The 27623-nt window shown below is 36.1% G+C and overlaps 1 protein-coding gene across 2 annotated transcripts; it reads right to left on the bottom strand.

The window, feature by feature from the left end:
* Positions 1-416: 416 nt before the first annotated feature.
* LOC145770586 (AN1-type zinc finger protein 5-like) lies at positions 417-27623 on the bottom strand. Of its 2 annotated transcripts, XM_082582270.1 has the most exons (8): positions 27508-27623; positions 23019-23130; positions 8077-8223; positions 7894-7930; positions 4748-4843; positions 2596-2683; positions 1471-1576; positions 417-933 (listed from the first exon to the last, which is right to left on the bottom strand). In XM_082582270.1, the coding sequence occupies exons 2-8, from the start codon at positions 23089-23091 to the stop codon at positions 785-787; spliced, it is 696 nt and encodes a 231-aa protein (XP_082438396.1). In that variant the 5' UTR covers positions 23092-23130; positions 27508-27623; the 3' UTR covers positions 417-784. The 2 variants fall into 2 exon arrangements, with proteins under 2 accessions (XP_082438396.1, XP_082438397.1); XM_082582271.1 differs by lacking the exons at positions 23019-23130; positions 27508-27623 and adding an exon at positions 11354-11495.

The raw sequence follows: 27623 nt of genomic DNA, 5'->3' as shown, positions 1-27623 counted from the left end.
TGTCAAAAACCAGCTTCCAACTCGGCAAGCAGTTTCAATGATAGCAGAGCTTGTTGAGCAAAACAGCCAATGTCTAACTTTTGAATTTCTCCACATTGCTAGCAAACATAGATACTTTTACATCGTTTTAACGTCCGAGACGTTGAAATGATGTCAAAAATAGCTACCTTTGTTAGCTGAGTTCAAATCCTGATTGACAAAGGGTGAAATTGCTTTTAAAAAATATTTATAAAAACTCTACTTTTTTTCGGAAGGTTAACCATGCGTTTTATTCAGGTGAAGTTAAACCTACAAAACATAGTAATATTTCGACAAGCCGCAAAATCACCCCACAACCCAGGAGTTTGAGAGGTCATCTAGTCGATCGCTGGGTAAAACTTCTACCAGACATGCATGGTGTATTGAAGTAACTGAACTCTATTCTCTTTCAGATTTATTGCAATAAAAAATAAATGTTAAACAAGAATGAATAAATAGAGCAGATGGTTAAAAACTCGCCAGTGCGGTGAACATGAACCTGATTAAAGTCAAATTGATTTTGGACAAGGAAAAGTGAGAATTACACTGATGCAACGGTAGGCTAAGGCATCGCAGCAATCAAAACAACAATCCGTATTCATGTGTTGGTCAAACCTTTTTCTAAATGCTAGTTAAGGAAATACTTCGAGCAAATTTTAAAAAAGGAAACAAGAATCAGGATAAAATAAGAGTTTTTTTAGTGGAATTGCAACGAAATTCACATGCATGTACAAAATGGAGTTAATAAGAAAAATAGCCAGGTCATTTAGATCTTGTTGATCTTCTCGCCAACTACCATTGGATTTTCTTTTCTTATTTTGGCTTGAGCATCGGCTTTATAGTCGAAGTCGCAATCGTGCTGGTCTGAGTAGCGGTGCAGGCTACAAAAGATCTTCCCACAACGACAATAGAAACCTGCGAGAGATTAGCAATGAACAAATGCCACCAGGATTAGAAGGCTGCTTGATGGCTAAACGTTGACCAAATTTCGCAAAATTCCTTGATCTACGTTGATAGCTGTTGGTAACACTTGGGAAAGACAAAAAGAATAAAGTTTATTTAAAAAATGCTTAGTTTCAATCAACTACGAGAAAAGAATAATTTGCAGTAAAACGCAAACAACAGGTTATTTTTATAGTTCTTCCTCTGTGTTTCTGCTTCCTTAAATTGCTGCTGTAGTGCATGAGGAAAAACTAAAATAAATGTGAAAGAAATATTGGAGAGACGATAAGTAATAAGCATGAGGACTTGAAAGCTAGCAGTAAACAGAACATTTGAAGCTTGCGGCGAGATAGTAAAAGAAATGAAAATAGCGGAGAAATAGCAAGAGATGATGGAATCGGATAATTTCATAGAAAATTTATGCAATGAATTTTATCGAGGTTTCACTTCTAAAAGTAGATAGGCAAAACTTGAGCGCATTTATGAAAAAAACTAATTTCCACAACGTACCTGTAAGGCCGAGACGCTTTCGACAAGTAGCGCATCTGTTCTTTTTAGGTTTGGATGGAGAATCGGTTTCGTTCAAAGATGTACTCGCTTCATCAAAGCTAGCAGTCTGAAAACACATTGAGTTTTTCAATAGTTTGACATGAATCGCTAGAAAGCAACAAATCGTAAGTTAACATAAAAATACAGGATTCTAAAAACTACGCAAATATGTCAAACAGTAACTAGCGCCAGAATAGCACAAATTAATAATACATCTCAACTATGTCCCTAGAAAACCTGCAGAATAGAAAGCGACAATAGTGATTGAAAATCGCTCGCACAACCATAAATACACCTGAAAGATGTTAGAAATATAACTGAGCTGTCAAAAGCAGTTGGAGGCCACAAAGACCAAGCACCTTAATATTGAAACTTTTATCATGGCTTAGACATAACAATGTTGATCGAGCATTATATAAATTTGACTATTTCTTAGCTTAACTTTAGTTAGAAACCCATTTCTGTAATTACTTATGATCTTTTTGGACTTTAAAATCAGGGACGTGTATTTTTGCAGTTCAACAAGAAAAAAAAAAGTTTGAGTTTGCAGAATCTACCCCAAAGATATTTTTGCAAGTATTGTCGGAATTTCTGGGAGCAAGGTGCCGAAAACTGTTCATAACTCGGCAAGGAAACGTCATGCGCGGCTTTATTGCATAACAAACATACATGTGAACAAATCTTGAGAAAAGTTAGAAAATACTTTTGTTTCGTTTAAGTCAGTTGTTTCTGTGGTACAACCAATGTTTTGGATGTTGACATAAAGTGTCGTTAGTAATGCCTTGGTCAAGTGCCAATTTGTCGCAAACATCACAAGCTCAAAATTCTGTCACATATATTAGGTTTGACGGTGAAACAGGCAGAGAGCCGAATCGAGTCAAAATCATTTAAAACGTAATTAGTAGCATGGTCACAATGAGCAATCTTTTTGATGTTTAATAATATAATTTATAATTGTTAATAATAAATCAGACAAAATATGGTAATGCAGTACATATAATTTATTAGAGTAAATTGCTCTATAAAAAAAACAACCGCAATTTCCATATGCGATGTTAAAATTTACCCAAGTAAAGACAGACATACTTCAGAAGCGGATGACGCTGAAGAGGTGACACGGTTGGAAGTCGGAATAGCAATCGGCTGGGAAGATGAAGGTGTTCCACTCGATGTACTGCAAATGTAATAAAACAGTTTTTAATTCTGTGATTACTGTAGTGTTGGAAAATAATGCGAGAAGGATATATTCAAAAATGTGACGCGTTTAGTCTTTGAAATAAGAATGAGACTACAGAGAATATGAATATGAGAATTGTCTAATGTCTATAGAGAATGAGGCTACTCAGTACTCAGCCAGAAAATTGACCTGTTTATTGAATCAATGTATATAATTGTAAAATTTGAATGATTTGCCGGCTGCGCACGAGAGCAAATTCACAGTGCTAGTCGATTCATAATGCAAAAGCCAGAGTTACTCGATCTTTCTTAGTCTATTTGTTTATTAAAGTATCATATGATTTAAAAACACAGGATGCTACATCAAATTAGCACAAGACGGCTAGAAATTTTAAGAAAATGTTTGAAGCCCTGAATACCATCGAACTTATATCGATTGAGGCTGAATTTTTGTTTTAAATGCATCAAGATACTTTGCCATAAAATCGGAAGTTGTTTCGATGACATGACGCATTGCTGTTTTCGCTTCAGTATCACATAATACAAATACTGTTTTTAGTTGATATGTTTACAATGTATATGCAATACACACGTTATGTTGCTATACATGTTACACACACCATGTAGCTATAAACAATTCCTGAACATTTGAAAAAGATTGGAAAAGAAATGAAGAAGATACATTTTTTGTTCAAAAAAACAACATTTCGAGAAAATGTCACTTAAGGGGGCAGTTCTACTTAGAATCGCATTTTTCGTACTTGTCATAAATAACAATCTACACACAAAAGTTCACCCACAAACCCCAACAAACCATATATTGCTAGAAAAAGGAGGAAACAAGCTATCCAAAAATATTTACTTTGTTAGGCTGGGGCAATCGATTAAGGGCTTATACCATTTTGAATTTGTTCATAAAATCAACCGATTGTCTCCATTGCAGCCCTAAAAACTCGAAAATGGCTAGAGGTAGGGACTTCAAACTGCATGGTGATCTAGTAGGGTATCCTAGCCATAAATTGATACAGGGGATTTCTTTTAACTCTTTTATTATTATTTTAAATATAAAAAATTTCATAAATTTACTATGCATCGAGAGCAAATTTGACTTCAGGATTTGGTAATAAAATATTTATTACTCTGAATATTGAAACAAAACTCAATCATTGTACGTAAGGGCCTACTGTACAGTGTACATCTGTTAAAAATTTTAGCCAATTCTTACAAGTAGTTTTCTAGAAGAAACATTTTTAGTGCACAAAAACATGATTTTGAGTAAATCGCATTTGAAAAATAGAATTAGGTAAATTTATGCCTTTGACTTTAAATGTGACTTTTTTTCTTCTACGTCCATTCACAACAACTAAAATATGCATAATGAACAAAATACTGAGTTTACACACGGCGCTATTTAGCTTATTCATTATTAGATTTTGTAAGGGAAAATACAAAACATCTTGCAACTAACCTTCTCACAAAAATGCAAATTTTTATTCACATTTTAAACTGAGGTGCGTTCAGAAAACCTTCCGTTTGAAGCCTAATGAGGGCAAATAGGTAAAAAATGACTGCATATTCGGAATCTACGATAAATTTCTAATATATATATATATATATCAATAAAATAAAATAAATTTGAATTTTTTTTTCTAAACTGTAGAACTGCCCCCTTAAAGTTATTGCATCTGTTGCACATAGTGCACTATATATAACACACTATAACATACTATAGTATACATATCTCTAATTTAATGTTATTTTAAAAACTGAATGTGAAAAGGGACTTGCTTATGACAAGTTAATAATCAGTTCAAAAATGCCAAATGATAAACTTTTTGAGAGTTCTACAATCGGTACTGACTACTGAGGGTAACAAAAACTAATTTTATTGCACAAAAGCGTTTAAAATTCAGTAACATTTACATACCTATACAAAATCTTCATTAAATTTCCTATCTTTAAGACTAAAAAAAATTAAAAAAGTTTTTTTTCATCACTAGTATTGTCGCCTTAAGCTCAGAAAGTCATAGAGGTGTTTTAATGGAGAGTATAAAACGTATACCTTTCTTTGGTAATTGATGAGTAATCAGTTGTTGCAAGAGTTGCCATAGCATTCTCTACCATCCCATCACTTTGGTTAGTATCATTGACTGGAGAACTGAAACAAGATTTTGAAAGTGATTTACAGTAATCGAGTTAAAAAATAAGATGCAGTAACACGAATCTCCCAAATTTATCTGTTACATAAACTTTGCCGGAAGGTGGATTGCTGGGAATCTTTTGCTAATGTACGAAGGCCTTTAGGAGGGCGAATGACACCCTTGAGTTTTAGACCGACTTTGAATTGTAGGCCTGCAGGAGTTGAATGTCATTGATGCATTAATTTCATTTACATCTCATTTCATAAAAATCGTAACTCGAGTAAAACTTTAACATATTTCCATTATTCTAAAAATTTGCCAATTCCCAGATTTTTAGTGTTGGTGATTATGGGTGGCTATCACGTTTTTGCAAACTTCGTTTTGAATTGAAGCAGTAATTACCTAAAGCTGATGTGCTAAATGTTTTATTTGAACTAAAAAATAGACGTTATACAATAGACAAAACAGGCATTACACAATACACATGCACCCATCAAGTAGGGTACAAAGTGATAAATTAGCTAAGCTACCTGACAACAAAGTAAGACGAAATGTTTTTGATTTCATTATTTTATTAAGAACAATTATCAAGGTTTAAAATTTCTTGTGGAGTGAAATAAAATGAATAATATTTATACACAATAATCTTGGAACCATGGTTGGTTAGTCAGGCGGTTGCGAAGATGCCACCTCAGCTAGAATCGAGTCTGCATGGAAGCATTTCCAAGAACTCTTTGTTATGGCAAGCAGCTCAGTATTCCTTTCCTAATTCGAGAACATGTTTACAACATGTGTGCACTGTGCAGCCAGAAGAGTAAGGCTTTATGCCAGTGACCAGTCATTGTGGTTGGCATCAACTGTTTATACCGTAATGACAACACTATAATGATGCAGATATGGAGGTATAATCAAAGCAGAAAAAGAGTATATATAATACCAAGAAGAGCTAAGAGGGTCATTCCATGTCAAACGTCCTAAAAATCATAAAGATCCCAGTTTGACCCTCTTCGATTTTGTTCAAACTTGGTCAAAATGTTATTTGGCATGATTTAGCCATACATTACAAATTTTAGCTCAAGATCTATCATAGTTTTAGAAATATGATGCTTTAAAGTTTTAGGTACCCCCTAAACTTTTCGCATTCGGTTTTTTGGACCATTTTCAATTAACCATATCTTTTTCTCCGAAGGTTGTATAAAGTTTATTTTTGGTAAAATGGTTCACTTTTAGCTATATTACATGATTGCCTTGTCAAAATGCAATTAATTTGCAGCATAAAGGAGTAATCAAGCCTCAAAGTAGCTCTTTTCTTCACCAAAAACAAATTTTGTGCCATATTTGGAAGTCTGTAACTCTTTCATGAAAAGTAGAATGGCTATTATATTTATCATGTATGCTTTTTCCCTACCAGGGAACAACTTCACCAAGTTTGATAAGTAACATTATATTTATTAGAAAGTTACAATGCATCAAAATATGCACCGCAAACAAAAAAGCCAAAATAACACCATTTTGTGAAGTGTTGACAAAATAATATTTTTAACCTGTTGAAGAACATTACCAAAGGAACTTGTGTACAAAGTTTTAACTTTGTCACTCAACTATTAAGAGGTAAGTTGGGGGCCAATTTTAACTCCCCATAGTGAAAAATTGGCTTCTTTGAAGAGGAGTCATTCCATGCTTAATGTAGGGAAAAAAATATTAGTACACTCATGGATCCAGAATTTTATGGTATATTGTGTTTAGATAAAGCTCATTGAGACAACTCTTTAAAAAAAAATAATTAGCGTTCTATGACCTTCGGTTCTCACGATATTAAGGATTGCAATTTGGCCACACGAGGTGCAAATCCTGGTTACGCATGAGTGATTTTTAAGTGTATTTTTTATATAGATGATAGAGGAGTGGGAAAAATTGCTATTTGGGGGTTTTCAGGGGCACTGAATTTAATAAAAACAGTTCCAAATGTCTCAGAGCAGTAGTTTTGTTCCTACAGTTATTTTTTGCTCCTTCACTTCAACCGCTTAAATGGTCGAGTGACAAAGTCAAAATTTTGTACACAAGTTCCTTAGGTAATGTTCATCAAATGGTTAAAAAGATTATTTTGTCAACACTTTTTTACGGGGGTATTTTTATATCACAAGATGGCGTTATTTTGGCTTTTTTGCTCGGGGTATATATTTTGATGCATAGTAACTTTCTAATAAATATAATGTTACTTATCATTTTATCAAACTTGGTGAAGTTGTTGCCTGGTAGGGAAAGAGCATACATGATTAATATAATAACCATCCTACTTTTCATAAAAGAGTTACAGACTTCCAAATATGGCACAAAATTTGTTTTTGGTTAAGAAAAGAGCTACTTTGAGGCTTGATTACTCCTTTATGCTGCAAATTAATTGCATTTTGACAATGCAATCATGTAACATAGCTCATAGTGAATCATTTTACCAAAAATAGATTTTATATAATCTTCGGAGAAAAAGATATGGTTAATTGAAAATGGTCCAAAAAACCGAATGCGGAAAAGTTTAGGGGGTACCTAAAACTTTAAAGCATCATATTGTCAAACTATAATAGATACTGAGCTAAAATTTGTAATGTTTGGCTAAATCATGCCAAATAACATTTTGACCAAGTTTGAGCAAATTCGAAGAGGGTCAAACTGATAGGTCTAGGACGCTTGGCATGGAATGACCGAAGAAGAAGAAGACTTAGCATCAACTAACTAGAAGAGGTAGTGTGATGGGAAAGCCTCTGTTAGTATTAACAAGTACAATGAGCAGAAGAGGACTTCTGATGGCCTGATTAGGAAGTTCAATCGTCGGAAGTGGAGAGGCATACCCCATGTGGACAGTCGAAAAAGAAGGAGGTGTGATGGTGAGCCAAACAAACTCAGGAAAAAGAACCACTTAGCGTTTAATGTCCAGGTTAGAGTGTGTGGAAAGACCCCATCAAGCGGAACCAATGCTTGTCAACCTACAACCCTTATCAATGTACAGAGGACAGAAAAACGAGAAGTAGTAGCACAAAAAAATGTGATACAAAATATACAAAAATCTTACTTGCTACTCCTCTCTTTTGAGTTATCATGTGCTGAACCTAAATAAAAAAGATACATAATTCAGAACAAAGCGAATAATCGACAGTTAAAGAAACTATGCAAAACTTGACTGAGTGAAGTAAGTTTCTCACCTGGAACTGAAAAAATCACCACTTAAATACAACTACGAAAAATATTTAGTCACCGGGAGATCTTATTCCAGAATTGTTTTTCTTTTGAAGTGTTTCTTTGTAACATTTTGAACACATTCCATCATTTTTTGAACTTCCATAAAACCCACATCCATTTCGGCACAATGGAGCTTGACTGGACTGACTAGGCCCTTCCATGTCTAAAAATATAAAAATATGGTTTAAAGAGTAATTTATTGCAAATGATACTTAAACTATGATAAGCTATAAAATATTTCTATAAACCTTTGTTGGATTTATACTTTCAGGCAAAAACATAAATGCTAAAAATCAGGCAGAAAAACTCAGCACAGCTTTGGTTCATTTAAATTCGACACACAACTACACAGATAAGCTTAAATGTGAGGCATCTGGGTTTCAAGAATCAAGATGTCTTTGTCAAGAATTTACATACAGAAAAATTTGAATGAAGATGATAGGAAAAGTCTGTCAGAGTTATGCACGGTCTGCAATATTGTACGGTAACCGGACATAGATATTAAGAAAGGGTAAACTTGAACTAGCAGTCATAGGAAAAACAGAGAGCAATGGTGAGAGCCATGGGTGGGATGAAAACCGGGAGGGAAAAAATACTGAAGAATTGATGGACATGCAGGAGATGAGGAAAACTATAAATCAACTTGTAAGGGAAAATGGAGCAAGTGGTAGGAAGGATATTTTTTTCAAGAAAGTATATATAGATAGAGGAAATAAGAATGTTTAAAAAAACATGAAAAGATCAGGTAAAGAATGAGGTCGAACAGAAGAAGTTGCAATGGATAAAATAAAAAAAAAACGATGAAAACTTCTGCAAGGAAAGAAGTGGCTACCTCAATTGGTAGGGACAAAACTGAATTTGATTAATAATGATGAGTTGAATCCACCTAATTCGGCACCTGGCGGCAAACAAGAAAAGCTACCAAGTCACTAAGGTGAAACATCCAGTTGAACAAGTGTTCTACATAAACAAGAATAGATTGATTTTATTCTAATCATGGTTTATTTTCGTTGACTGAAATAATCTGATTAAGATTCAGTATGGTACTCTTAATTTTACCTTCTTATACAGCCGGTTGGTGTAAAATAAATCTTTATTAATTATGGTTTTGATTTAACTACCCTGCAAATTATTTTAGTAATCAATCATTTAAAATCAATTGGTCAACCTTAAATTGCACTATGTTGCAAATATTTTTGAGGCTCATTATCTGAAAACTTTTTAAGACAATTCTTTGAAAAGCATTAGCAAGTTTGTTTCATGCACCTTTGGCTTAAAACTACTTAGTGTGACTATCATCAGTATGATATACAACTATCAGTATACAGGCCTTGAAATTCACGGCGGACACCGTGGACATGTTTGCCGTCACAGCATGTGATGTCCGCGGGAAGTACCATCTAGATCGGTCATATTTGTCCGCCGAAAAATAACACAGGAACTAGCTATACTAATTGTCATCGCATAGCACCAACAATTATTGCGAGAATATAATTTCCCGCGCATTATAGCGCGCATCTGGAAAATGTTAATATTGTATCCCTTAGCTTCCGTTCAAGCAGGAAAACTTTCGATTTTTACGTTGCTTCAACGATGGATGACATTGAATCAGCGTAACAAAGGTGAGTTCTTCGCTAAGAATCGATGGGAGTACCGCACTTTTACCTAATTACGCGCAACTTAGTTCACGTCTTACGTCACAATGTCTGGCTTGATCGCGGAATGGCCCGTTTCGGTGAGTCCGATTCGGTGAGTCCGATCCCTTAACGAGGGATTTTTTTTAAATTATCGGGTACCGTAGCCTAATTATCATTGCCGTTTTAGGGTTCGGGGTTAGGGGTTAGGATTAGGGGTTAGAGGTTAGGAACTCACCGAATCAGACTCACCGAATCGGACTCACCGAATCGGACTCACCGAATAGTAGCAGACCCCTTGGTCGAGTAATATTGATGGCAAGGTTGGTAACAAAATTAGATCACACGAGTACGCTATTACAGCAAGATGCAAAAAATTTGTTAACTTTTGGTATTACTGTAAGAAAAAAAAACTGGAAAATTCTAAAAGTGAGAATGAGGGCGATGAACCTCTTTGAGACTTTCACTCACATGACACGCAAAAATAAACCTAAAGAAAGAAACCTAGTGAAACTTTGCAAAGCAGAAAATAGTAGCGTTAGTGTGGGAGTTTTCCGACTCGTGTCCAGAGCATTGTGACGCAAGAAGCCACACGACCTCGTTCGGTGAAAGTTAATCAGTTATGCGGTGTATTTAGCAGCTACACGGCGCTTTGACTTCAAGCGCACGTTGGTCTGAGGAAAGCCTTTCAGAGTGACTTCTCTGAAATTTTAAAAAGCCTTCCAAACCGCAGCTATAGTACTCAAATAGGGAAGAATTATCGAAATGAAACGATAAAACATGACGATCGACGTTAAAACTGGTGTGTCCGCCGTGAGACTTAATTTGTCCGCCGAGATAGCTGCTCAGACCGGACACTAGGGTGGCCAAAAAATATCAATTTTTTTTATTTTTGTTCACATACCCTCTCATTTGAGGAGGATTCATGAAAAAATGACACTGTGAAAATTTGAAGTCAATCCGACAAGAAGAAGTGCTCTCCCACCGATCTCTAAATTTGCTTTCTTTGGCATATATAATTCGTCAAAATTCCTTGAATATGTGACGTAATTCTTTTTTGACTTAGGCAAGCCTTAAAGCAGCCGGCGGCCATGGCCGCTAAGTAGTGGTTGAATGACCGCCGGTGCTATCTCCTCCGTCGGCCAAGTTTAGCCGCCGGTTTCTTCTAGCCAATTATTTAATTTCGCAATAGAATGATCGTGGATTAAATGACGAAAATATGTAGTATCAAAGAGTGACGCAGAATTAGGTCAGCGCATCATAGTCATAAATTAATAAATTAATTTAAACGTAATTTAAACGCCATGTGATGTGCCTTTCTCCTATGCTCTGCCGTTTCATTTTGCATTTCGTTTTTCAATTCAGTGTTTAGATCAGTTATTCATTTTCATTGTAGATATGATAAGCAGTTAATTTTTTTTTTGTGTTACTTGATAAGGGCTAACGTGTGTATGGCCGAAAACGTTTGTAGCTTATAGTTTATGTTCAATTTTAATGGATTATGTTAAATGCTATTTATATTAGTCACTATTAAATAGTCAGGTGACTATTAAATAGTCACCAGAAGAACGCAAGTTACTTTAATTATCAAATGCCTGGTGCACAGTCTCACTCTGTTTTTACATTTAAATGATGTTAAAAACTGAACAGTTATTTTACCTCTTCAATTAGCCTCTGCTACAAAACAAACTTTTACGACGAGTTAGGATTCTGAATTCACGAAGAAAACATCTCAAATCAAAGGCTACACACTGTCAGTAAATAATGTGAAAAAGAAATTATGGTCAGTAAGGGAATAAAGCTCTGCAAAACATACACAAATTTATACAATTTAAAGGAACATGCAATTAAACATAATTAGGACACAGACATTTCATTATAATGCAAAAAACTTTTAAAACTTTTGTAATGAATGAATTTTGATTGATTGAAAGTGAAAGAGACTGAGCTATTCAACCTTTTTTGATAAGAAACAACCCTATGACCTTTCTACCTAGCAAAAAATTAAAAATTCCTTGATAAAAATGGTGTGCAGATGAAATTTAAGCGCATAAGTTAAGCGCATACTTCTAAAATGTATCAATCATTTTATTGTATCAAAGTCTGAAATCCCAGACCAAATCCTATTTAATGTTAAGTAGAACTATTCATTTAACATCATCATCATCAACCAATTTTCATTATACAGGCCATGAATTAATCCTCATGTTGAGGGTGCGGCCTGTCTGTTTGTCGAAGGCGAAGTCTTCCTCTCCACACTTCACAGTCCATTGGGTTGGCACTTGACAGAGTCCATGTTCAGAGCTAAAAGGTCACACTTCCCAAAAAAGTTTTGGTCACACTTCCCAAGAAAATTTTGGTCTACCTTGACTCCACTGTGCTGCTCAACGTGCCCAAGCGTTCTCATTCTGTCCAATTGGAGGACTTCACCAACATCTCTTATTTTATAGGCAGAGAAAACTTTTTCTCGAACCGTAGAAAATTTCATTGTCAGATCACCGCTTCAATGCGTGATGAAAATCTACAAATAAATCTGCATCAGGCATTGCAGAGTGCAACAAAACAGTGTTGCAGAACGCGTTTTCGAATATTAAATTCTCATCAGTGCAACTACGTTTATGAACGCAATAACAACGGTTAAATTTAAACTCAATACAATACATTACAAACATTATAAGGACATATTCTCAGTGTTCAATTGAATATTAATAAATCCAGAGACATCAGAAAATCACTTCCCGCATGCAATTCCAGACCGACATTACTCGCTTAAGGTTTTTTTTGTTAAAACAAACTTAATGTTCAAAGCAAAAAAGCCATCACAATGAACATCTACCGAAGTATACTAATTTACAGTACTTAGATAAGCACTGAAAATTAATAGACGGTATTGTTATTAATATCAATTCAATATGATTTCAGTGATTATAATACAATGTAATACAGTAGCGCATCCAATTAATTAGCGACGACCTTCTAAAGTACACGTTAATTCGAACAAAAATAAGAATTTATCAAAAAATGTGAAATGTGAAAACGTGAAATGTGAAACGAAAAATGTGAAAACGGTGGTGAAATCTTTCTAAAATGACTGAGACTTTTGATAAATTCTTATTTCTGTTCGAATTAACGTGTACTTTAGAAGGTCGTCGCTAATTAATTGGATACGCTACTGTATTACATTGTATTATAATCACTGAAATCATATTGAATTGATATTAATAACAATACCGTCTATTAATTTTCAGTGCTTATCTAAGTACTGTAAATTAGTATACTTCGGTAGATGTTCATTGTGATGGCTTTTTTGCTTTGAACATTAAGTTTGTTTTAACAAAAAAAACCTTAAGCGAGTATTGTCGGTCTGGAATTGCATGCGGGAAGTGATTTTCTGATGTCTCTGGATTTATTAATATTCAATTGAACACTGAGAATATGTCCTTATAATTAGGGCAACCAAAAGTCAATAAAGTCAAAATTTTTCTGCCTTGTTCAAAGTTTATAAAACGTTCACAAACTAAATTTTAGGCTGACACGAAGAGAGGTTTCAAAGTTATTAAGTAAAAAAAATGTCAAATTTTATGGTTAGGTCAAAATTTTCTTTTAACATAGTTTTTCTGCTCTAATTTGATATTTCATTAAAGCTACACAAATACTGATTTTTTGTTGCAATTTATGTTGCTATTTTGACGTAATAATTGATTTGTTGCAATTTCTGGGTTAATAATCTTGTTTCGCCCACTACTGACGATTGAATATTAGCCAACTGCCCTGCTGTTGATGAGTTGGTTGCCAGGGTTAATGCAGTGACCATTAAAAACTGGTCAAGAAGAGCTAGTTTTACTTCCATTGGCCAACTTCCACAGCCAAATGTAACTAGATGGGGCACTTGATTAAAGTTGCTTACTATTATTCAAGAAGTCTACCAAAAGTAAGAAATATTGTGGAAGGATTCCATGATGGTGGTGTCTTGCTGCGGCATGCTCAAGATGCTGTGAAAGCTCCCAATTTAGTTACTCACCTTGTAGAAATAGAGGAGCAGTTGTACAGTACACTGTTTGATATAATTCAGAAGATGGAAGACAGCCGTTACACCATTCAAGAAGCTTACCAGAAAATGAGGTCCTTCAACTTTGGTGTTGATGGCTGCCAAATTGGAAAATATATTCAAGCAAGAATCTCAAGGAATGACATCAAGCACATAGTGAAAATGGAACGAGATGATATTTCACCACATTTATATATAGCCTGCTGAGGAACTCCCAAGCAACTTCTGTATCAGTAGAGAGGAGCTTCTCTCTTTTAGGAAAAGTTTTGGCGAGAGACAGGAACTTCAAAGGCGATACTGTGAAACATTACTTGATGTTGAAGTATAATACTGCAGAACCCTCTCAGTCATTGCGGGATATTTAAAGACATTCCATATTTATCTTTTGCAGTTTTTCGAGTGACTTTCATTAGCCTACCTGTTCGTTAGCTGTGGTGTCGTTGAGTCTTCCACATTTTTATTTCATAAGAAAAAGAAGATATCCTTACCTAACGGTTTGATTTCTAATGTGCTTTGTATTTCACATTTGAGTTGCAAACGCAGAAAGTTATTGGTCAAAATTAGGTCAAAATTAGTAAATTATAAAGTCAAAATTTCAAGTTTTTAGGTCAAAAAATTGGTTGCCCTACTTATAATGTTTGTAATGTATTGTATTGAGTTTAAATTTAACCGTTGTTATTGCGTTCATAAACGTAGTTGCACTGATGAGAATTTAATATTCGAAAACGCGTTCTGCAACACTGTTTTGTTGCACTCTGCAATGCCTGATGCAGATTTATTTGTAGATTTCCATCACGCATTGAAGCGGTGATCTGACAATGAAATTTTCTACGGTTCGAGAAAAAGTTTTCTCTGCCTATAAAACATTGAATGGTAGCTTAATTAATTATTTCTGAAAGTTCCTTGGTTTCATATTATCTGAATCTCTTATTTTATACCCAGATAAAACAGTTTCAAACTGGATGTGAACTTCAGGCTTGACCAGACACATCCAGGCCTCGAAATTTGTACTTTTTTCCGGTGGTCAAGCATGTCCTACCGAACTGGCCCTTTCAGCGAACATATAATATCTTAACCGGATATATTTTTTGCATGTAGATTTTGCACAAAATCACACTACAGTATTATTGTGTGGTCGTGTTTGTAGAAGAAGATTTTCTACAGCAGAATAACTCTGCAATGGTTCATGGCTTAATTAACCGACCCTGAAGTATACTGGAGCAGATTGCTTGCAAATAAATCAGTGCGTTAATGACAGTCGTGTAATGACGCAATAAACACAATTGAAAACAACAATCCAAATTTTCTCATTACAAAAGCAACTACGATCACTTATTCCGTGGTTTTTCGTGTTATAGAATCGTTGTGCCAAGCGATTACTGCCGGCACGGGATCGTAAATCTCCAGCTCAGGACCGTCCAGACAAATGCGCATTAGTGACTCAATAGTGTTAGCCCTCAAGGATGATGCCCTATTTCTATCAGTATCAGCGTGAATAAGGTCGCCACATTCGCCTAAGCATGAGCGGAACCCAGCTGAGACTTGTTTCTCTGTGACGTTTCTTTTTAACAAACGATCAATGTAACGCAATAATCCTCATTGTTAAAATTAGAATACATATCCTGCCGAAAAGTTCAGACAACTTTATTTCAAGGCAACATTGCAAGGCGTTGAAATGATGTAAAAATGGCTACTTTTACCATCAGCTCGTTAACCACGCCTCTCCAATGTGATCCTTAAAGCAATTGCCTGTACTATTATTGTTTCAGCTCCGTATTTGTTCGCGTTAAACAAACAATATTGTAACAATTCAAATTTAAAATATATTTTTGCTGCATTAGCTCTATTTTTGTCAAGAATTTTGCGGCGGTCATTTATGACCAACCAATGAGTCGGCTTCGGCGGACATTTGAGGTCATTCCGGAGGTCATGTCCGCCATGACCGCCAGATATTTCGAGGCCTGCAGATCCATCTTATCATAGCTTTGTCATTACCTTGTATGCAATTGATGGTGATTGCTAGTGTTGCCCAATAAACTCCTCTGAGTTTAAAAATACTTGCTTACAGTTGTAAGATTAAACCACACAGCAGTGAAGCTCTTGATGCAATCGAGTTGGCACGTGCACATTCTCAACAATAACGCTTGATCAAAATAAACCTTTTTTTCTTGAGCAAATTGGTTAATCATATCAAAACGTCTGGCAAAAGGCTGATACGATTAACCGATTTCGTCGATATCACGGATCGGCAACCTTTAGCATTGAAAGAGCCATTTGGTCTCATCTCTATCAAACTAAAACCTGCTCTGAGCCGCACCATCTAATGGACTGCTTACAATTGTTGTTGTTGAAGTAGTGCCTAAAAAGTCGAAATTTGGTTTAACTTCACAAGAGCTAAACATAGATGGATTTAACCTTTTCTGTGACATTACCAATAATGGTAGGGGTGTTTGTATATACGTCCATTGTTCATTGAAGTGTGTTAATTATACTAATATTCCCTGTATGATTCCTGATACCGTGTTTGTTGAAATTTCAACAGCTAACTGCAAAAATTTGGTTGTTGGGGGAGTATACAGAAGTCCCAATAGCAGTGAAGCACGAAATGAAAAAGTACATGAAATGTTGAGACAACTGTCATCCCTGAACTGCGACCTCATGCTTTTAGGTGACTTCAACTTTCCTGAGATTGACTGGAACGTGCCTTCCTGCTCTAAACCCCCCACCCACCCTGCCAGTATTTTTCTTGAAACTACAAGAGATGCATTTCTTGAACAGTTTGTGACAGAACCCACAAGAACGTCTTCTCTGGGGATATGCAATACCCTAGACCAGTGATTCCCAAACTGTGTGCCACGAATCTTTTTAGAATTTTGGAAAAGAACTGTATAAATATTTAAAATAAGGCATGCAGACATGCATACGCAACTTAACCCTATCTTAGTGGTACTACGAAAGTTTATCAAATGACTATTGGTCGAACGACAGTTAATCGAAACGACAGTGTATCGAACGACAATTAATCGAAACGACTGTTTATCGAAACGACTGTTCGCTGAACAATAATTTATCGATCGACAACCTAACCCTTGAGTATTCCATTGCATATGTGCTTCGTCGTTCGATAAACTGTCTTCGATAAACAGTCGGTCGATGAACTGTCGTTTTGATGAATTGTCGTTAGATAAACTGTCTTTCGATAAATTGTCGAGTCACGATCTTAGTACGAGCAGTTTTCGTAAAGCGGAAAGTACGTCATTGGCTATCTTGGCCCCGTGCTAATTAATCGCTAATAACGGGAGCTATGAAAATCACAGAGCGAAAATATTTTACAAGATAATAGCCATGTGTTGTATTGTGCGCATAGAAATTATATTATTTCCAACAAATTTATTGAAATAAAGTGTTTGCGATAAAAAAAACGTCAGGAAGTCAATTTTCATTCTAATTTCCAGAAAATAGCTTCAAAATTTACGTAAGTGTGCCGCAAGCGTTTTATAATTACTTTAGTGTGCCAGAAGCTAAAAAAGTTTGGGAACCACAGCCCTAACCCTTATTTTTTCCAACTGCCAAGATTTAATTTCACAAGTACAAGTTGGAGCACCGCTTGGAAAAAGTGACCATGTCACACTACTGGTGTCCATTGCTTTGTCCTCCTCACCAGTGAAGAGCGCTGCTACAACATGGTTTGATTACAATAAGGGGGATTACAAGTTGATGAGGAAAATGCTTGGACACACTGACTGGGAAAGTATTGTTTCTTGTAATAATATGAATGTTGATACTTTGTGAAATTATTGCAGCCAGAAATGCCTATGTGCCCAAACGGAAGTGCAACGAGAAGAAAAGAAAGAAACCTGCCTGGCTGTCAGTCGATGTTCTCCAACAGATTAGGCAAAAAAGGAAAGCATACAGGAAATGGCTTAAAACAAAAACTGCTGCTGCTTATGCCAAATACACTCTCGCAAGGAATAAAACTACCAGAACAATACGTAATGCAGTCAAATGTTATGAACAGACTGTGGCTTCTAAACTCCCCTCTGAACCAAAGCAATTTTGGAACTATGCAAAAAGCAAGACCAGATTTCGGGAAAATGTGGCAGACATATCAACTGAACATGGACTGGAAACTCATGATCAAGGGAAAGCAAATGCATTGTGCAAAGCTTTCTCATCCGTTTTCACCATCGAAGATGATGGCCCGCTGCCAGAATACAATGTACTGAAAGTTCCATATGCCATGAGTCAACCCCAAGTTTCAATGAAAGAAGTCAAAGACTGCTTTAAGAATCTGAATGAGTCAAAGTCATGTGGACCTGATGAAATCCATCCTCGACTCCTAAAAAAAGCCACTAGTCAACTACCGGTACTGTCCCCATTTCAGAAAATGTTTCAGCTTTCTCTTGATACAGGACAACTTCCTCAAGTCTGAAAACTTGCCAATGTAACTCCAGTGTTCAAAAAAGGTGACCGACATTTGGCACTTAACTATAGGCCTATCAGTTTGACATCGATTCTTTGTAAGATGCTTGAAACCATTTTGAGAGAAAGAATGACTGAACACTTGGCAAAAAAATCCTTAATATCAGAGAATCAACATGGTTTCATGCGGAGGAGGTCTTGCTGACACAGCACCTGGAGTCTGTTGCCAATTGGGTGAAAACTATGGATGAAAGTGGCTGCACTGATGTGATTTTTATGGATATTATGAAGGCCTTTGATACGGTTCCCCACAAAAGATTGATGTTAAAACTGAAAGCTTTCAAACTCCATGACAATGTTCTGAAATGGCTCGAATCTTTTCTACAGAATCGTAGACACAGAGTAACAATTCACAATGAGTTTTCTGACTGGTCTAATGTGACAAGTGGAGTCCCTCAGGGCAGCGTCTTGGGCCCATTGCTGTTCATAATCTATATTAATGATTTGCCTCTTGGTTTGAAGAGTTTGGTTAAACTGTTTGCTGATGACACTAAGATGCATAAGAGAATTCGAGACCATACTGATTTGGAAGCCTTACAAACTGACTTGGATCTTCTGACAAAATGGTCAAAAGGATGGAAACTAAAGTTTCATCCCGACAAGTGCTGTTTCCTCAGAGTTGGAAAAGAACATCAACACATGAAATTACAGTATAATATAGTTACAGAAAGCGGAGAAAAAGTTGTTTTAAAAAGTGTGAGTGAGGAAAAGGACCTTGGAGTGATATTCGATAACAATCTATCCTTGTCATCTCACATTGACAAGATGGGTATCTACGGCAAATCGTATCGTTGGTGTCATAAAAAAAACCTTCACTTTTCTTGATGTAAATATGTTTCTCCTTCTATACAAAACGCTAGTTAGAACAATATTGGAATACAACAACATCATCTGGTGGCCAAATTTCAAACATCAAATTGTAAAAGTAGAAGCAGTTCAACAAAGAGCCACAAAACTTGTGTTTGGATTTCGAGAATTAACCTATCCAGAAAGGCTGAAAAAACTTGGTCTGCCCACTACAGAACACAGAAAACTCCGAGTTGACCTCGTCGAAACATTTAAATACATGCATGATTGCATGGCTCGTATGATGTCAATGTCAACAATCTATTCACACTGGACCTGAAAAACATTGCTACAAGAGGACACAGCCGCTGGAAAAGCCAAGGCCCAAGACCAGAAAATTTGGTAACTTTTTTACTTGCCGTGTGATCAATGGGTGGAACAGTCTCCCTGAACATGTGGTTGCTTCGCCAAGTGTAAATTCGTTTAAAGCTTCATTAGATAATTTTTTCCAAAACCGGGATATTGTGTACACCCAACAATGTTTCTAATTTTTATGTTGTGTTTTGTGTAAGCTTACCACAGTAAGTTTTGTTTCCAAAATTTTTAACGTTACTTTCTATTTATACTGTTGTTGCCAATATCTAATACTGTAGTGTACTATTTATTGTTGTGATTGTGTAGCCTACTGTTATTACTGTACCAACACTAGTGTTCAATTACACTGTTAGCATTAGGCATTCCAGTAGTCACAGCCTAATTAATGCATACCAATATTGCTTTAGTACAATAACAAAAATTTTAGTATTGTTTTTGTGTGTCTTTTTACCTAGTCACATTGATATTATATAGCTGTTTACTTTTGCGTGTGTATCACTGTTGATACCTCTGTTAATCTTAATATTGTTATTATCTTTATTAGTTGTTTACTGTACGTGATTGAAAGATGAATAAGCACTCTGCTTTACAACATCTCATATGTTATTATTATTATTATTACAGCAAAAACCTAACGCTTACAGGAAAGCCTTTTTTTTGAGTTATTTGGCCGCACCCTGCAGAACTGATTTGTAGTTACCATTCCAACAGCTGGCCTGTCAACCCTTAACATGACTGGGAAATGCAACTAATCAGTTCATGGTCACCACAATGGTTTAATTGTGACACAAACTAGTACAAAAATATATCACGTGAGCCAGAGCGCAGAGATAAAAGAGCCGCATGCGGCTCCGGAGCAGCAGGTTGCCGACCGCTAGTCTATATAGTCCAAAAGAATACTCAGTGGAAACAAAATGACATTCTAAAAGTACGGTATGCAGCGTTGACTGTTGCTTTGAAGTGGACAAAACTTGCAAATGGACAATTGGTGGCCATACACAACTTTATTTACATACATCATTTTAAGGAACATTTATTAAATTACCGTACATTTCCAGAGATTTACAGTCAATTTCAGACTGCTGCATTGGCGCAGAAGTCCAGAAGTTACCGTAAGAGTAACAGTTACCTGATATACAATTATACATAGGCTACCAGAGCATATTGAGCAGGTTATCCTAGTGCTATACGTATAGGTACGGTATATAGGCTATACTAAATAACAGTTGTGTTTTGTCGCTTCTACCTTTTTCTAGACCTCTGCTATGTTAGGCATACAGGCGCGGATTTATGGGGGGAGGCCAGGGGGCCCGGGCCCCCCCGAAATTTTGTGAAAAATTGTATGTTTCCGCATCAAATGGTTTGATATGCTTCTAAACAGCTGATATTAGTCCCTCGGCATCACAATTGATGAAAATGGTTGTTTTAATGTCTATTTTCTAGCATATCGTATATGTCGTAGTATCATTGTTCATATCTGTTTAGCTTTTTCTTTCTTTTTAATTGATTTTCAAATTTTCTGGCCCCCCCCCCGAAAAAAACTCTTAGATTCGCGCCTGTAGGCATATATTGTATTTCACCGTGATGGTTCAAGCTGAACTGAATGATCCCACAAAGATGAGTTCAAATATCATTACTGGAAGAGACTTTTTTTCTTAAAAGCAATAGAGAGAAACCTTTTATTTTGTCTGTTGCGAAAAATAGTACGGTTTACGGTACAAATATTAACCAACATCCACGTTTTCGTTCCGATTTAATGTGCAACTGGCCTATAACTCTAGGCTAATCCAATATTTGAGTGTAACCTGTTTGAAAGCTAGTCTAATATTTTTCCGGAAATTCTAAAAAAGTATTTGACAATGACATTATGGATTTATGACAAGCCCAGTCCCCTCCCAGCAATACGTTTCGGACCGGTTAGCGTTGCCACGTTATTTTGCAAAAACAAAACAACCTTGAAGTGAATCTGATAAAACAAGTTCAAAATACGCAAGTTACGGTATCTGAAATTTGTGGTTTTCTGCTAACTGACAAGGGAAAAATTGTTCCAACACTCAAACTAAAACTAAAAAATACAAGCCCAAGTTTAAGAGAAAGCCGTAAAGTTAGCAACGCTGGGACTGGTTCAACTATTTGGAAGCGTCTTTAACATGAAGAAATTCTGCCAGACCCCAATGACACCGCTAACCAGTCAGAACATGTTATTAGAGGCTACCATCCTTGTTTTGAGCTTTACTTGGTTGTTATGTAAGAAAAAAGAATAGCCTATTGGTAGGGGTGGTAATCGAACCCATGTCATAAAATGACTACTTTCTAGCCCTAACCCTAATTAACCTCTAAGCCAGGGCTACTCAACTGGCGGACCGCGGTCCGACTCCGGACCTTCCGGGTGTTGGTGGTGGACCTTGAGCTTTAGAAAGAATAACCTCATTGCCACGTTTTAGGGCTTCTTTAAACAGATTTCTAGTGGGAAGAAGCAATTTTTACTGTGAGTATCCTAGTTGCTGGGGGGCTTCTCCTCCCAGACTCTCCAACACTTTCTCAGAAATCCAATTCGAGTTACATTTTACCTATAAAAGTGGTTTGGTACAGATAGTTTAACTTTCGTGGTTGCGTGTGAAATAACTTATTCACCGGACCGCTAAAAATATTCAACTTGTCAAACTGGACCTTTGTTAAGATTAGTTGAGTAACCCTGCTCTAGGCCAACCAACTGACAGTTCAGTTGTTTTTTTATTTCTGATCATCATATCAAAAACAATACAGAGAATGTATCACTTGATTTGCTTTGTATCATCTTCTTTTCGTCCTTTTTCACGTCACGGAAAACGTAGCTTATGATTGGATTGAGGTTTCAATGGCTGTGGCAGAATTTTGTCATGTTAAAGTGGCTTCCTAGAAGTTGAACCCGTCCTAGCGTTGCTAACCTTGCGGTTTTCCCTCAAACCTGGGCTTGTATTATATTTTTGGCTACCCAACTTCTAGACCAAGGGTCTCAAACTCAAATTGCTCTGAAGGCCAAATGAACACTTGTAAATTGACCCGAGGGCCGCAATACCCAATAAGAAATCAGTAGGCTAAATAATGTAACAGAGTTATAACGCAATAAAAAAAAGTAGTAAGAACACACCAAGAACATATTAGACCGCAAGAAAAAGTAGGCTAGTAAGAACAAAGAGATGGAAAAACACTGTACGAATGCAAAATAAAAACGAAAAAGAAAAACAGAACGCAAACGCAACGACAGACCAAGAAATTATTTGAGCAATTTAAGATCCTATTTTGGTATCATGCATGTTACAACGCCGGCGTTTTCTCTCTTCAACCTTTTGGTAGACCCCTACTATGTTTGCCATAGACTATATTGTTTTTCGTTGTGATGATCACAAATAAAAACAAACTGGAGCAATAAGCCCCTTGGAATTTTTTAAGTTTGAGAAGATTGTCATTTTTGTGTTAACATTGTTCTCAAAATAAATTTTGATCTGCAGTAGCCTAACTTTTAGTTCGCGTAGGCTATAGTAAGCTTTCGACAGTTAACTCGGCCAATTCAACTAGGCTATTAACTGGGCATAGGCTATATCATAGGCTACACTCCTTTTACAGAAAGCTATTCCTAAAATCATACCCAACCTTCATCAGGTAGGTTTTCTCTTGAACGTTTTTTAGTTTTTCCAACGGGTTCTTCACTGGATTTTCTCTTCATATCCGTTGAACTTCTTTGATTTGCCTAAAAGGCTTCAATCTATAAATAACGAGGTTTTATTTAGCTTATGCCTACTGTGATTCAAAAAGCAGAATAACCACGGCTAACCTACATTCGTTCAGCATAGGCCTAATGGGTTTAACATAAAGCAGACCCACATAGTTACAGCCATTTTCAAACAAGATTATAGCCTATCCTAACTTAACAATTTTGAAAAAAACGTAACAGCAAGCACACTAAAAAATCTTTGCTCAAAACCTTTTTACTCAAAAACTGAAAAAATCTTTTACGGTAGCCTACTCAAAAGCAAAACCTGTAAAAACTAGGTTTCTTTGCAAGTCCTTATAAGTAGGCTAACAATATCTCGTGCAGTGCTATTCCGCTTTACCTGGGTGGGCTATTGCTGTAAAAGCACTGTTGTCAAATAGGCCTAGGCCTAGCCTACTCTTTTCCGCTTTAATAGCTCAAGTAGATAAACGCAGAGGGGGGGAGTAGCGCGCTAGTTTTGTAGCGCCTCTACATTTTTAGAAGTAGCCTGCCAGTAGCACCGCTACAGTTTTGTTGGAGTAGCGGCACTACTTTTTTTAAATGCAGCGATGGCGGAGAGGGGCTACATTTTTTTTTCTGTCGTAGCCAACTCCCGCGACCCGTTATTTCCCAATTCGAAGTGGAAAGTGGGCTCTTTTTTGGAGATTTTTTATGAAATCAATGCGTGAGAAAATTTAAACAGAAATGATTCTACTATATTGAGCGAAACATCAGGCCACGCTGATACTGACAAGGGTGACACCAACACTTAAGAAAAGGCATTTTTTAACAGTTGAGTATTCGAATCTATTCTAGAATAGTTTTTATTCTATAGGCTAATAGGTTGGAATATTTTTGTCAAAGAAAATGATTTAAACGCTAAATAAAGCCAAAGTAGGGTAGTGCGGGGCAAGACTAGTCACATTTTGGTATTATTGTGTATATCTTCACATAAAGTTAAAAATGTTTCAATTTTTAGTGTTAAACAGTTATACTAAAGCTTCCTTAAACAAGATAGCAAAAAAAAAGTGAAATTAATTTTTAAGTTATGTTAATAAAACATCATTTTTACGACCGAGTCAAATGACTGGTTTTGCCCCTAAGTAAGGGTAAAACAGGTCAGTGTTTTTTGATGAGAGAAAGAGTATATTTACACATACAAAGTGCAGTTTCACATAGCCTACAAAGTACACCACTGCAGCACATTTGTTCAGAACAGACATCAGCAAACATGCTGGATTCCATTTTATGACATTATTTGTTCAATTGCTGTGCCGAATATCCATGGTTCTTCTGGACGACAAAACAACTGAGCAAGGAAGATTATGACAAAGTTTACCATTTTGTTCACTAACAATGAGGTAGGCTATACATGGTACATTACAGTTGCCAAATGTTAGAAGAATTGCTTTTGTGAACAATTGATAGAAACACAATCAAAAATACACTTCAAACGTTTTCTAGTAGGCTATAGTTCAATATTGTTACATTTTTTTTAAATCTTTCATTTGTGATTTTTTGCGTTTTTATCCAAACTTTGACGCACACTTTCTATAAGAAAACATTGAGAACCATAAATGAATTTTGCGTGGTAAACTTATCATATCTCAGTAAATAAGTGGACATTTCAGTGCAAATTTTCACTGGGGTTAGGGGTAACCAAGATATTAAAAGGACCCCACCTTTTTGCTTTTTTTCATTTCGACCCACGTTTCACATTAAATAACTGCTAAATCCTTTAATATTTTGTACTGATATTTTCTCAGTGCATAGAGAATTTTATAAACAACATTTCTACCAAATTTCAGCCCAAACCAATCACAAATGGGGTCTTGGCGAGGTTTTAAAATTTTGGAAAATCTTAGCCGAGAGCTGGAAACGGCCATCTTTGGATGTCTATGACCTTTGACCTTTTAGAGTGAAAATGTGAACGATATTGTTTTTTTAATATTTGGCAGAAGTACTATCACCTGTAAAAAATTTGGGTTGTTACCTAATTTGGTTTAGCAGTGATAGGGCCTCAAACATGGCCAAAAATCAAAAAAATTCGTGCCCCCTTGGTAGACCCCCCCAAACTAAATGCTTCGCTCACACTAGGATAAGCTGATTTTTGATGTAATAGGCAACTAATACCCTATGAACCAGGTAGCCTAAGCCTACATGACAGTTTGGTTAAAAAATTTAGCATTTTCACCAAAAGTTTGGCACAGCACTTCATGACTGACTTGTGTTGCCCCAACCAAAATAGCCATGACTGAACAAAAATAAATACCCAATAAAACTAATTTCCAAGGAAGAACTACAAGATGAGTTGTTTTGAGACAAATTACAATAATTGTAATTTCGTTTAAACTAGAAAGTCTTGGTTTAATTAACAATTTTCATAGTGTAATGCTCTGTTTAGTCTAAACCACAAAAAAAAAGTTAGTCCAAAATATGAAGGTAAAATTTTACACCAACTTACGTTTCGCAGCCTAGACAAAATAGCAAGCAAAAACTGCATAGCAGTTGCTGTTGTCGCATCACAAAAGAACCACTAAGTGCGCTAAAGCATTTTTTTGAGTGTATTATTTCCAAAAAAAAAGTTATGCTTGATTAAAATCAAACTGAACGGTTTTACCCGACGACTTGTTTTGCCCCGAACTACCCTATTGTTTGGAGCACAAATTATGTTCATTAAAACGTGAAATAATGCTGTGCTGTGTTTATAATTTTCCAAATCTTTTCCTTTTAAACGTTGCTTCCCTTTGATGGTGGCTAACTCTGCAGTGGAAACTAATAATGCGGAGACTCAAGCAAAGCAGTCGCTATTCCAATACCCCAGTGATTAACAGCGTGAGATCTATTAACAAGATTTTATTTTGCTCTCGTTGATATAATACAGTTATTCAAACGAAGTGAAACCAACCGACAACGGTTTTCGTATTGATTTACCGTCTGCGAACGTTAAAACAAAATAAAAAAAACGGATTTTGCTATCTAAAGTGTGTCACGCAAGAAAACTGCAGATTAATTTTGGTGTTGAAGTATCAGATGTTAGCAAACCAAATTTTGGTGTTAGTAAACCAAATGATTAGGCTATATCGCACCAATGAGAGCCGCAGCGGTGTTGACCAGACAGACCAAACACTATACGGTACATCACAGTAGGCTAAATATATTGACTTTAATAAATTAATTTAACAGTAGGCTACTGCATTATATTAATTAGCAAAAGGCTATGTCGGCTTTACTTACTTTTTTTTACTTTACTGTTTAATGTTACTTGTTTTACTTGCGGTTCTCCCGAAAGTTCTGTTTTAACATCTTTTAAAGGTATCTGTCAGCTACTATCAAATTTTCATCTAAAAAGTTTGCCAAAAAATGCAAAGTTCTATCAGCTAAACGCAATAAAGTTATTGCTGAGTGAAGAAATTCCAGGTTATATAGCGCCGAAATCCCGGGCAAAAACTCGCAACTCCTAAATGAAAACATCACAGTTCTGCGGGGAAACCTCAAATCTGACTCCTGCGACGTCAATCAGCGTGCTGTGCGCGCTTGTGTAACCTAAAATTAGTGTTAAGCCCAAACAAAAAATCAACCAATTTTTTCGATTCAACGTCTGCAAACATAAAAAACGGTTGATTTGCTGTCTGGGTGGTTTTATTTATTGTCGCTCTACAATATCGATTCCGACTCTGGATAGGCCAAAATCTCATCGAGTTCGTGACTTTGACTCCACAGCCCTGGTCAGATCTACTGCGAGATTTGTACACCCGGCCGTCGCATTCGTTTCCGTTTCCTTATTTTCTATTAAATTTTTTTAAAGCCATCTCCAAAATATTAAGTAGGCTAAGTGTGACTTTGGGGGTTAATAATAAGATACACAATAATTTTTTTTCAGAACTTCTTCGCATGCAACGACCAAACGTTTCATTATTGTTGCAATGCATACAGATGAATCAATCTTCTCATTATGCTGCATCATCGGCACAAGTTGCAGAGTGCAGACTGTTGAGCAAAATGGTTATCCGGTCCGAAAGCATGTTTTCTCACAGTCACCTGACCCTTCCCCAAAAACCAAAAAATTTAGTGATCTTTGTCACAGACAAACACTTGGCTTACAAGATTCTTATAAATGAAATTATCACTGGTCAGTGGTAAACCAGAGGGGGCGGTGGACGGTTTGGGCCATTCCTCTCTTCTCAAAAATGTTTCAGTAATTCAACCAAATATAGATTACGGAAAAAATTAAGACAGTTTTGAAGTTAGCGTCAAAGTTTTTTTATTAAGTCATAAAGTTTTTCTGATTAAAATTTTCTGCTGAACGAAATGCAATAAATATAATGAATATGATACGAATGAAAAGGATTGAGAATCGTTCTTTTAATCTATGCTTACTGTACATACTTTTAATCCTTTGAAAAGGCATTGGTTTCATTTTTCTCTTTGGTCCTATAGCTGTTGAAGTAGCAATTGGCTTAATTAGTCAAAAGAAAATGTTGCTACTTTTAAAGGTATTCGGC

Source organism: Aplidium turbinatum, chromosome 5, assembly GCF_918807975.1.
Source record: "Aplidium turbinatum chromosome 5, kaAplTurb1.1, whole genome shotgun sequence".
Lineage (NCBI taxonomy): Eukaryota > Metazoa > Chordata > Ascidiacea > Aplousobranchia > Polyclinidae > Aplidium > Aplidium turbinatum.
This window is presented reverse-complemented; position numbering and strand designations above follow the sequence as displayed.